We start from the raw sequence: 13,583 nt of genomic DNA, 5'->3' as shown, positions 1-13,583 counted from the left end.
TGACACCAATTGTCATGTGTGTACACACGTTTGACCGTGGTTCGTAGAAATGCAAACAAAAAAGAAAACTGGACGTGCAAAAGTAAGAATTGTTGGCCACATGTGTACACATCTAACATAAGTCAACACGCTGACCCCTTAGATTAACGGATGTAGAGCTTTGGGGCAGGCATTGTCATGTTATCCGAAGCCTGAGTCTTTCAGCAGTATAAGAGCACCGGTTTGAACCGCGTTACACACATTATACGTCCTTCTTCTGATTTACTATCGATTTCCTCTGTAATAGGCTACTGACGTGCCCTCTACACGGAGACCCATGAAAAGTGAACCCGCTTCCTGTCAAGTCCATTAACGTCTTGTCACCTTGTCAGATGTGGAATCTCTTACGGTGTCAGGCAAAAGTCATGTGCAGTGTTAGTAGAGAAACTGGTGTTGTAGTAATAAGTGACAACCTACCTGCTCTCCTGCTTCGTGCGACTTCATCAGGTGTTTCTCCTTGTACAGTGACCACAAGCCAACGTTGGGCAAGAATATAAGTGCCACCATGAAAAGAAAAGCCATTTGCAAGACACGCTTTTGCCGTCTCTTCATTTTGGTTGATCAACTCTGACACAGTTCTTGTGCAGGCTAGTGTGGAGTCCGTTTGTGGCAAGAGCGAGACTCGCCGTAAAAGCAACAGAGGCCAAACAGCGTTCCTTCACCTCCCTCTGAAACTGCAGGTAAAGTTTAACCTACAAGAAGAAGAAGAAGAAGAAAATAAAGCGAAGCGCTATCGCACTGTTGAAGTCTTCTGGTACACATTGTATGTTCTGTTAGCAGCAGTTAACCTCAACATTCGAGCAAACACACACACACACACACATTTGCCGACACGCCGACAAGCAAAACACGATTCGTATGGCATGCTTTATACGGATAACGGACACTACAGTCTAATCTAACTCAGAACAGTGGTTATACAAATTATATGCTAATCAGTAGCAGCGCGAAAATATCCAGTTGACATAACCTGTAACAATGGAAATATGCGTGATCTGGCTTGTAACGTATTCAACTAAACAGGGTGTAAATATGAATAAAATACTCACTGTTGGGGCGTATTTTCATGTTGACACAACAGAGATGCATCTGTTCTTTAGTCTCTACCACGCTTTAAGTCCGACTTCCATTTTCGATTACAATATAGATATCTTAGGGAGCTACAATAAACCGAAACCTCGAATGGCTTTATCTCCAGCAACGCGCGCATAGGGGAATTCGTCCGGTTCTGGCGCTCCTCATAAACGACTGAGAGAAAACCTTGGCGAACTGCATGTCTCCCTCAGAGGGGATATAGAATACTCTCTCTCACACACACACACTCCCTCTCGCACTCGGTTTCTTGAATCTCTTCCACACCTCCTTGGGGTTCAGATATTGCGCTTATGGACCCCGCGCATTGCGCAAGACGAGGAAAACAATCCCACAGTATTGCAGTTCTGTCCGTTTAGGGATCCGGGATGTGTGCCACCACAGTTAGCTTACGTTATAAATGGGCCAGAGTTCTTTTTTTTACAAGACAAGTATGTGGTAATGAGTAACACTGAGCCCCAGATGAGTATATAGACACATGTCTCTGTCTCTCTCTCTCTATATATATATATATATATTTGTCTTTCAAGGCAGTAGTCTGTTTGCTTCAGAACGATCACAATCACAATCCATTGGGTTAAAAGGTTAGGAATAAAGTTCAATAACGCGAAGTGAAACTGTACCATCCGGAAGTGGAAAACAACTCAATTAGTTCCTATCTACTATCTTTAACCACTCCAGAACCCATACTAACCCATACAAACGCTAAACATCTTCATATATTTTAATTTATATTTGATTAGGCATGTTATAGCCTAGGTTACTTTCTTCATTCTCACCAGGTCGTCCGAATAAATGCACTCAAGTACAAGATATTCACCCCTCGGTTCTTCTGGTTTGGATTGATGATGATGATTAGCTGCTTTGGAGTTGTTTGTTGTTCATTTATTGGTGACTGAACATCTTGTATATGTGAAGTTATGAAACCTAAGGCAACCACTCAGCAATATGAAAGAGCTACGCAACTCATCTGATGTATGTGTTGTAAGCCATGCTGAGGAATTTCTAAACGCAAATACTGGTATGAATAATTTAGTGATTACTCTTATCTTCAGTAAATAGGTCTGAAATGTTATCCATTTTATATTTCTTCTTCGGTGCCACCAATAGAGGGTGCTGCATTAACAGGCCGCAGTGTTAAATTAGGTAGTGTTCTATTGTAAAAACAAATTAATCCGTGGGAAATGAAATCAAAGCAGATGCCCACTCCCTTTCAACTCCCCAAGGTGATAAATGGGGTTTCCTCTCTTCTCTCTGAAACATCAAGAGCTCGCAACAGCATTTCCACTATGTTAAGTTGAATTGATATGGGGAAATCACAACAAAATTCTGAAAATGTTCTGACCATTGCAGCCATAACACCACATTATACATAAACCAAAAAACCTATCCTTCTCTGAGAGCTTCCACAGATATATATATGTATTTATTTATACCTGAGTATGAATATTACCTTACACGGTAAACACTTCTAAAGGCCCCTAAAACCTGTTGTAAATGAACCATAGGTATGCTGACACCAGTACTTCCATGAGTTGTATGGAACTTAGTTGTATTAACACATGAAAATATGGACGAAACCATATGCACTGTGGGCTAACAGAGCATGCAGTAAGTGTGAGACAGCCATGATATGATAACCTTATAGAGCTTAAAAAAAACTAAAGCAACAATGAACTGGAGGCATTGCAACCCAACAGAGGTACTTTAAAAAGACACACTTTAGTTGCTTTTTGAATAGGATGTCTACGTGTAGACATCCTATTCAAAAAGCAAGCACAATAGAGTCATCAATATGTTATAAAGGCCATCGGAAATTGGCTTATGGTTTCTCTGTGTGACAAGCTAAGCAAAATCAGGACCATGGACAGCAGAATGATGTTTATTAGCTTTTACACCAGTTCAGTACCATAGACAGCAACCATACAAATTGTGCAATCCATTTAATAACCAGGCAGACAACTTGATTCCAAGCTATGTGTTTAAGTTACGGTATATACAGTATACAATCAAATTGTTATCAATCAGATTGTTCAAGAAATACTACTTAAAATGTAGTAATTACTTTGATAACACGATATAACTCTTTCTGAGACACTGGATGTCTTTGGGTATCATGCTGAGCTACAAAACTCCCAGGAGCCTCTGAAATGCTTTTTACAACATCAGCCACACATTTTGCACCATACCTTCAGTTTGAGTCTTGCCAATTGTTGGATGAGGTGGCACCATAGTAATGTTTCTGGATTTCAACAGGATTTGAAAAGAAAGCTAGAGTGCCATCTGTTTACAAATGGTTCTGAACCACCTCACATGTGTTATTCACAGTCCCTTTCTGGCATCATTGGCACGGAGATTTAACATACAGGTACTTTGTTGAATGAAAAATCATTCAGTCCCCCAAAGACTTTTTGCTGTTTTTTGTCAGCCAAGAATTCCTTCCGCCACAAAATAGTTCAAGTCTTTTTAGGTGACCACACTAGATCCTCATGCAGTCTGTCACCACCAGTTAACCCCAGGAGTGGGGGGTGGGGCTGGGTGGGGCAATACATTAGCCTTTCTAGATTAAAATATACAATGTACTCTTGACCGCTAAAGGGTGTCCTATCAATTGACAAGTAGAGGAGCAATTACCAGGCTTTTGATCCTGGTAATACCATAATCAGAAAATCTCTTTTACTTTTTCAGTCTATGAAAGTTTTTTTATTTTCTCAAATGAGAGAAACCTTGATGCCAGGTTATCTGTGTGAGGTCTCACCGCAGTATGCCTCATCACTCAAGAGATCATTCAGTGTGTGTTTGTGATCAAATCTCCTAACTCAGTCACACATCTACTGGTTATCAGTGTCACCGGCTTATTCCTCTACTTCAGAAAGCTTTTCTCAGCAGCTTTAAGAGTCACTGTTAATGACTGGACACTTTGATTATTCTCTCTGGTCACCTGTATGCAAAAGTCACCACTCACTGTATCTGAATAAGAGGAACTGAGAGGCGTATGATTTTCAAATGCAGTGTTATTAAAGAGTTGTCTGATTAATCATAGGTTACCTGTAAACTAAACTGTTTCATGAAATCTAGACAACCTGCATATCATTTAAGTGTTTTTTTTTCCAGATGTGTCACTTTTTGGCAACCCTCTAAAAATGGTACATCAGATTCATCTCTGTTTTAAGTTGTGCTCAGCCGAATAGGCCCACATTACAATGACACTATTGAGAAGTAACAAAGCAGATCTAACAGAGTCCTTGGAAAGTCTCATTTGTCTCAATGATAGCCAATGTGGGGAGAAAAAAGAGCAGTGTCCCCACAAGTGAGGAAAGGAAATCAACCGCTGGATGGTGATTTATAAAAAGACACAGATAAACATCCCTTAGGGCTTATGAGACAACAGTTTTCGAATGTTTACAGGGTCACACTAGCTAGCTGTCAACATCAGTTCCTCGCATTAAACACCAATCAAGAACTTGCGCTGATAACCAAACCAATGCTGTCAGTTGCGTTCAGATGCCTACTGCTGATGGAGCGCCAAGCTGAAACACAGCTAATGTTCTCCAGCCATGTTTAACCGAAGATGGGGAAGTCGGGCACAATGAGAGGTTTTAATTACAATGCCACAAAGCCAAATGTCATGCCTTGGGCTAATTGTGACATGTGACAAGTGGGCATTCATCTGGAAAGAACCACATACATTGTTTGCCACGGGGGAGCACATTTATTTGAAGTGTTTACAGAAATGCACTTTCAGATGGATTTCAGACAGTAGCCTTCATGCATTAGCCACTGATTAAAAAGTAGTGGTGCATAAAGTGAACACACACACAGACACACACACACACACACACACACACACACACACACACACACACACAAGAAGTCATCTTTCACATAAGATTGCATAAACTGTATTGTTATGTACTGTATGAAATGTATATGAAATATTGTATTTATTCAGGGGGTGAAGGGGCGCATGAGATAATTCATGAGATAATACTGCCAAATGATCAACAACACAGAATAACTCTGTCCTCAAAGCCAACATCCAAAGGCATAATAATATTAATTTGTGGGGGACACTTGAACTGTCTGAGAAGCACATTTGCTATGGCCTCTGTTCTTCCCTTGCCAGTCACACATAGACATACACCTACGTACACACACACTACTCATCAACACAATTCGATAGAATACATTAGGTCAAAAAGGTTACAGGAGTATATCAGATGAGAAAATACAGACATCTTTTGGGCGGAAATTCTAATATACGCAGAGACAGCATTTGCCTGATTTTAAGGTCACACATGCTGATAGTGCTTATAGCCAAGGTGGACTTGATTCAGTATATTCTCCACGCTGCCTTGATGAGCCAGGGAGAATAGTGCTCCGCCTCGTAATCCTTCTTGACTGGAAACATGGATTTACTCTCACGCTTGTTAGCTGGACACAGGTCCTCCACAATCCAGAGTCACGGGTTTGCACCATATTGAGGATTTTCACCTTGACAACGTACTTCCTGCATTTAATTTTCTCTGCAGTCTCTTCATTCCCTGCAGACCTTGACATGATGGCTTGGAAATTTTATTTCAATTTTCAAGGAGACAAGAGACATATTCCATGTTTGTTTGGCTTTTTTTGGGGGGGGGGGGGGGGGGGGGGCTGCACATAGGGTAAGTCTGTCTGTAATGTAAATGCTGTGAATATGAAAGGTTGGAATCAAATAAATATTCAAATCAAATATCAAACAATTGCCACAGTGGAATGGTAATATCCACAGTGGAATGTTCCCTTTCATTTCCTGTGAGTCCAAATGCTTTAACTATGAGATGAAGCCAGCAGACGTTGTTCGGCATAAATCATAATTACGCAAATCCCCCCTAGACTACAGGTTAACCAGGGAGAGATGAAAGCCGTGGATAAACCCCAACAGTTGCCATTCAAACAAATGCTGCGGCAGCCTGCATTCACTGCGATAAGGGAGTGAGGACACTATACAGCCCTCCAGAGTGTGGTGAAAATAACTCACAGCTTTGGGCCTCAATTAAAGACGCATCCCTTCCTTGTCTTTTGACACCCCCACCCGTCTTCAATCAGTGCTCTTAAACCTCAAATCTCCAGCCAAAAGGGGGGTGGGGGGGTGGTGATGTAATCTGTCTGTGGCAGGACACGTTCAAAGTAGGCAGCAGGCAGGGATTCAAGGCAAGCGCTGGGACAAAGAGCAAGCACCGTCTCAGATGTGAGTTACTGCTTTCTTATTACAGTAAACAGGAAAACCATATATTACTTTGAAATCCATGAAAGAATGTTGACATAGATTTGATTTATTTTTGCCATAATTTTTTTCGAAACTGTCATAGAGCAAGGGAGATACAGAGAGAAAAAAGAGAGAGAGAGCAAGCTGTGGGGAAATGAAGGTCAAAGAACCTGCTGTTAATTTAGCCTGTTCAAGTGTTACTGCTGACACAGCAAGATGATCCTAATGCTTTAGTTTTAGGTCTCAGGGTGTGGCAAAATGAACCTACAGCAAACTCATCATTTGCGGGGTGGAATTCTTTAAATGCAGAATCCCAAAAGTAACAACAGCCTTGCAGTGGACCCCAATGAGAAACTGGTCAACTACTGTCCGGTGTGTACATGACACAAGCTGTCTTCATACAAATTCAGACAGAGCACAAAATGCCTAACTGTTTTTCCAATATCCATGGTCTGTTTAAAACACGTCTTGATAAAGTTGTTATGTGTCTAAAATGATTTTCTACGCAGTGGTGATATCCTTATGGTTGATTGAAACAATTTTCAAAAGCTTTCAGACTCTGTTCAGGAGAGAGAGAAAAAGAGACAGAGAGAGAGAGAGAGAGAGAGAGAGAGAGAGAGAGAGAGAGAGAGAGAGAGAGAGAAGAGAGAGAGATGCTTGCATCATTCAAAAGCATGGGAAGGCTGCATTTACAATTGTCTCCCCCATGTGTGTCTATTTCTTTTGATGTAGATCATTGCCTCTGGGTAGACCTGTAGAGATTTATGTTCAAAAAGTGAAGTATGCTACAAATAAACAATAACCTCAACAAGTCTAAATGTAGTAGTGGTGAAGTTGCGATTATATGACTGACAAATTGAGAACATACTCATGTGGGTTGCCTTGCATTATATCTGTGGATTATGTTGGCAGGAGTTCTCAGGGGCTGTGGTTAGATATATATTAGATCAGAGTTTGATGAAGAATATAATCGCAAGGAAACCTTGAGAGGATTACCCGGAGCTAGTGAAGTCAGCATATTTGGACAGGCTCTTTGCTTCCTTGGGTTATCCTTCCTGTCACTTTCCCTTATTAGAGAGGTATTCTTCATCTTTATTGCATCTGATATTGTGTGCCCAGGACGGTCAGAGACACGCAATGAAACAGGGACGGGTTTAATTGTCATGCCAAGGGTCATGTGGAGTACTTTAGAAAAGCCAGGCAATTTCCCTTTAACAGCCCTATAAAGAAGAGCATAGCAAGCGGCAGTAAAGAGGAAAATCCACAACTCCTAAATCACTCTGGTTCCCTCCAACATCTTGGCAAATAATCTAAATATATCTGATGCCAATAAACTTGATACAATGTGATTCTTTATCACGCAGAAATGTAAGTGCTTTTTTCAGGCTTAGAGGTGCTATCCAAGGATATGACAAAAACAAAACAATAATGGAGAAACCTCTTTAAGCAAAAAAAGAAAAACAAAATAGAAGATATAACCAAAACAGTCTTCCCTTCCTAGCTGTAAAATGACAAATTACTCTGCCAAGGGGGTAACTTTAGAGCACACTAAAGAAAATGAGATGTTGACTTAGTCTTGTCGAAAGCTCTAAAACATCTTTATGCTGTGTGAAAAATTCCTCTCATAAAAAAATCACTGTGTCCTCCATGGGACTAAATGCTGAAAATGCAGAGTACTTCGCCTTCACTATTGGCCTATCAGGGGGATCCTTTTGGGTTTATGTGCCACTTTATGCAAGAAAAAAACCCACAGCTTGTATCCACTTTAAGTGGTGGCCATGTTCAATGAATATTATACGGGTAAAAAAAAAAGGAGAAATAACTCAAATGGCTGGTCTGCCCACTGTTGGCTGCATATGATAAATGTGCACTAGAGTGCACAGTAAGTGTATTTTTAGATCACCATTATTAATGCAAAAGGTGTGGATCGCATGTGTAGGACAGAGAGTTAGCCAGACAGGATGTGGCTCTGATCAGTGTTTGGTATGAGAAGCACTTGGTCGTGACCCTTAATTCTGAGAGTGAACGTGGAATTTGAATAAGCAGAAGCCTGGCGTTGTTTCTGTCCCCGTGAGGGACAGTCCTCTGGGCATCTTCGGTGCTACATGCTCTGTTCAACCTTTTTTTTCAGAAGTGGCAAATATATTGAATTTCAATTTCTCCTTCATTGGGAGAAAAAAAGCCCCCGAGGTAGAATATATTTGACATGACCACATCCGTGAAATAAAATTATAGCCGTAATAAAGCCTGGGCTTCCCGGAGAGGGCAGAGGTAACTTTCTGCTTCCGAATGTTTGAAAGAAAAGGAAAAAAAATCTTAGGAGAGGGAATTCAGGGTGTTGAGTTCATATGTGTGGTGAATATCTTTTCGTCAAAAATTGTGTGCGGTGAACTCAGAGGTGTGAGGTCATGTGAGTGTGTGTGTTTGTGTGTGTGTGTGTGTGTGTGTGTGTGTGTTTTAGTGTGTGTTTGTCTGTATGTATATTTATGTGTATGTGTGTTTGTCTGTATTTATATGTATGTGTGTGTGTTTGTGTGTATGTGTATATGTGTGTGTGTGTGTGTGTGTGTGTGTGTGTGTGTTTGTGTGTGTGTGTCCGTGCACAAAAGGTGTAGGAGTGCTCATCTGTATCTATGCGTGAAACTACATGTGAGAAGAAAGGAAAAAGAACAGAGAGGTGGCCATCACCTAGGCCATCCTAGCGAGTGCTGCCATGATGGGAATGTGAACTGACTGCCTGACCTACACCTCACTGTAAACAGGTGCAGTGTCACTGGCCTCTGTCCTCTGCGGCTCCAGGCTCGTCATTTCGACATGATGGGGGTTTCTCTCCTCCTCTCCTCCTCTCCTCCTCTCCTCCTCTCCTCCTCTCTGCGAGGCTGTAGTCCAGGTGAGGGCGAGTGCTGCTCTCATTACTCTTCATTAGAAATGGCTTCAGCCCTCAGCGGAGCGCACTGTTGTGGGGGAAAGAGCAGAGAGCGGCAGCACCTCTCATCAGCTCCACAGCTCCAACCCTGAGCCTGATAACGAGCCCATCACTGGGACTGTGGAGGAGCAAGCATGGGTCACAGCAGCCACAACACTCCGCCTGAGCTCACACGCCTTTCTCTCTCTCTCTCTCTCTCTCTCTCTCTCTCTCTCTTTCTCTTACTCCTTTTTCTCTCTGCCTCTATCCCTTTATCAAGAACGTTCATTGAAGACATTAGATTAGTATTAATATGAAAGTAATCTCTTGCTTTTGTTATTTGATATCGGCTATACTAATTGTACACGTGTAAAGAATTCTGTCTTGATTTACATTTTTTAACAAATACTCTCACGGGGCCAGACATAGAGAACATAGCATTTTCTGAGAGAGTACCCAAACTGAAAACATCTAAATGACTGTATTGAACTGAGGAGAGATCCAATGCAAAGTCTGAGTTTGCCTTTGTCATGATCATCGTCCTAACTTGCACTTCCTCTCCCTTCCTCTTCCTTCCTCTACCTCTCCATATCTTTCCTCTAATGCTATCTCATCTAACTAGTTCTTAACTCATACTTACAGTAGTTACATTCCTGCACTTTTTATTCCAAATGTAAAGTAGTTTTTATTGTTGCACCAGTTCTCTATTGCTCGTAACTTGATTGTGTTCTCCTTTGTACATCGCTTTGGATAGAAGCATCTGCTAAATGACTAAATGTAAATGAAAATCAGTATTAAAATAGACTAAACAGGCTGTTCTCATCCACATTTAAACAGACTTGGTCATTGCATATTACATTGCTTGTAGTATATATTAACACATCTTGTGACATATTAAACAATGTTGAATATTATAACAGATTAGAAACATCACTTATCATGAGAGCTTGAAGCCACAAGTACAATGGACACATTAGCTAGAGTGACCGATCGTCTGAGTTAAACAAACTCTGCGTGGTTCATGATATCGTCTCCAGTTTCAACCAAGGAGATGCCTATTCTAAACTAAAATCCTATTCTAAGGCCAGAGGCTGAAATTGAGCTGGGAAGAGATTTAAAATAAATGCTATGATTGATTTTAACTCATTCACAAGTTCACAAATATGTGGTATGATGTGGCTATGTAGGTATAATGTAGTAAATGGTAAACAGTGTGTTGTCACAACAACAGTTGTTACAAATCCCTAGGCAAGGTAACATTCATTTGGGAGCCCACACATGGATGGCGACCAACAGATGAAGATGGATTAAAGAACTGAGGTTAGGTAAAGTCAGTATAATATAATAATCCAATCTAATCTGATTAGGAAAAAAAAAAAAAAAAACGTCTAAAGCAGTCAGGATCGTACCACAGAATGCATAAGCAAAGGGAATCCAAAAGTTGACAGAGGTGAGAAGAAAAAACAGTAGCAGTAATAACATTTGTAACATCTCAATCCACCCTGAATTTCTGGAGTTTCAAATCTACCCTGAAACTGTTTTACAGAAAATACAAGCACTCATCTGTGCATAACCCATGAAGATTGACATACGCCGAAACCATTTCCTAGAACTGTGTCATTAACATAATTTGCATTACATCCCTACAATGTTTGCTTGTAATTTAAAAAAAATATTGGTTGCTTGCCCTTTAATTGGCCTGCTGGCAACACAGAATGCCATCTGACCTGGAACTCTGCTCCCTAGAGCCCTTGGAGAGCATCCTGGCCCACTTCTGACTCTCTCTAGTCGATGAGTGTTCAAGAAAACACAGAAAGCCTAATAGCCCACCACAGCTGTCAACTACTTTTTACAAAACTCATAAACTCATAAAAGAGTTATGGACATGTTTGGCCCATGGACCCCATGAATGCCACATGCACAAATGCAATTACATTTGAGGATGTGATCCTGAAAAAACATTTTATGGCAGGCCATGGTTTGATATCAGAAAACTTAGAGTTCACTGGAGGCCATTTCACTGCATTTACTTAGATAGATCCTCTCTTGTTTCTCCTCTCTATACCTCCACTCTTCTTTCCCAACGTGAGCCTCTCGTCCTGGACAGGGTAAGGTTGCAGGGCTCTGCCTCCTCCCTCCAATGCTCATGTCATATTCCTGATTGCCTCTTTTCCTGTGGCTCATTGCTCTTAGGTCATTTGTCTCAGTCAGGCCAGGAAGACCTAATCTCTCACCTCCTGTACAGGAGTGCCTCACCTTTGAATTAATTCAGCCCCAGTAAATTTGCCATTCCAAATGCAGACAACGGCTCTCCTTTTGGCATTCAATTCACTGCTAATACTCATGTGCTCTGGCACACATTTTGGAAGAATCAGCGGGGGCTCCAACAGCTCCAGCTCTCTGTGACTTAGCGTGCCTCACCGCAAGCTAGTGATTCACTTGGCACTTTGATACAGCTGCAAATATATGATGTGCCATTTCGCAATCCCCAAAATGCAGTTTACAGCTACTGCATTCTGCCGTAATGTGTTATTTTCGATGCTGTCAGATTGACCTATGGATGCCCTACCGCTCCTGTCTCTCTCCGAGATGAGCCTTTGTCGGTTTCCTCCCCTGATGGAGCAAGGAGCCCTGTCGCTGTAAATCAAACAGACAGAGATCTACAGGGGTCAAGTCTCATGTAATTACAGCTAATTAGAATGTGCCACAAAGACAGAGCTCAAATTTACAATCTCTCATTAAAGATTAGGCAACCCTGTTAACTGGGATGTCAATCTGCCGCAAAACACATTGCTCCACACTCCACACCCCACCCTAGGCGCCAATGCAAATAAATGATGACCATGTGAGTTATCATCTATGTTAAAATAGCAATCTGTCATTTATATGGATCTTGCTCATGTTCTGCCATACATAGCTGGGTTTCAGCTGAATTCTAGACACAGGTTTGATGGAGATGGAGCACTGGAAAGATGGAAATGGGATCAGAGGTTATTACTTGTGAAGTGTGGTTCCAGTGGTGAGGCTGAGCTGCCACAGTGATAGCCTCTACAGGCGTTGGCTTTTTCCCTCATGATGTTCTGTACGAGTCGTGACAGATTTATGAGGGTTTTTTTTGTTCCCTGACGAAGTAAAGCCTTCTCCATGATCAGCCATCTCTGACTGGAGGAAAAACTTTCAGTGATGACAGCTCCTATACCCTCTCCCAATCTTGTTTTGCATTTCTGTTCTGTGATACTGCCTCAGAGTAAGTGGCGCTGCGATGTCACTGTCTCTCTATCGGCTTCTGAATCTTGACAACTGCAATTAAAGCTCCCTTTGGCTGTCATCTGCCGACATAGACCACATTCCCTTTCCATCAGTCTGTTTTCCAGACACCCTGTCTGCCTGCATGCCCCCCCCCCCCCCCCCCCCCCACCCCATCTCCCTGCACAGTCAGGCACACACAACCGATAGCACACTGTCAAAGATCCCTTAGGCTTTCGGTCCTTTTCTAGCTAGAAGGAGATGGATTCCTGTCACTCACTCTAACAGACCGCTCTGGTTATTTTTATGTCTCCCCTGTATTAATCCAGAGATTTTATACCATAGCCCATCCCATATCTATCCCATATAAAATAAAATAAAACAGTAAAACACACAGCCCTAACCTTTACACTTGTACTTTTCCAGAGCTGGCAGGAAAAAAAAAATCAGTGTGAGATGAATACACCATAAAGAGTGCCTAGATTAATTGATGGCTGATTGAAGTAATTCTCTGTTTTTTTATTTTACCTTCTACAAACAGACTGTTCATACAGCTTGTATTGTGTTTTGCAGAACTCATTGAAATGCTGTTGGCCTCGGCTGCCTCCCTATTGGGTGAAAGGAGGTGCAGCAGGGTGAGTGTTTTTTAAAGCTGGGCTTGAATTGATCCATTTACTCCTGAGAATGACATCCTTCCATCCATTTTTGATGGTTGAAATATTGCTTTGTAATGACTGGATTCAGCCTGCGGAATTCCATCTGCTGAACACAAAAGTGATTTTGTTTGTATTCTATATCAGTCCTTCACAAACACAGGTTGAAAGTAATGCAAAAAAATATATAACCTGCTTTTAGTTTGCCAACCTTCGGAGTCTGGAATATTGGTTGTGAAGGATTGTTGGGCCATTTACAGACTTTGACTCCCGTTTGCAGCATCGCCATTCTTCTGTTGGGAGAGTGAACAAAATACGGCTTTCTAGAATGAAAAATAAATACATATTCAGTCCTGTATGAATTCCATAAACAGATTCAGTCCTTCAGTTCCATTACCTC

General features: G+C 41.5%; 1 protein-coding gene across 1 annotated transcript in view; it reads right to left on the bottom strand.

Moving 5' to 3' along the window:
* The window catches only part of galntl6 (polypeptide N-acetylgalactosaminyltransferase like 6), a gene marked incomplete at both ends in the record, with an annotated part of 153,948 nt that extends 153,357 nt beyond the window's left edge, over positions 1-591 (bottom strand). Inside the window, one exon of the mRNA XM_080837759.1 lies at positions 457-591. Coding sequence (XP_080693885.1) covers positions 457-591 — 135 coding nt within the window. The remainder of the gene's footprint in view (positions 1-456) is intronic.
* Positions 592-13,583: the final 12,992 nt, after the last annotated feature.

This window comes from Sprattus sprattus (assembly GCF_963457725.1).
Source record: "Sprattus sprattus genome assembly, chromosome: 4".
In the NCBI taxonomy this organism is placed as follows: Eukaryota; Metazoa; Chordata; class Actinopteri; order Clupeiformes; family Clupeidae; genus Sprattus; species Sprattus sprattus.
Note: the sequence above shows the minus strand (reverse complement) of the source record. Positions and strands in the feature narration are given on the sequence as shown.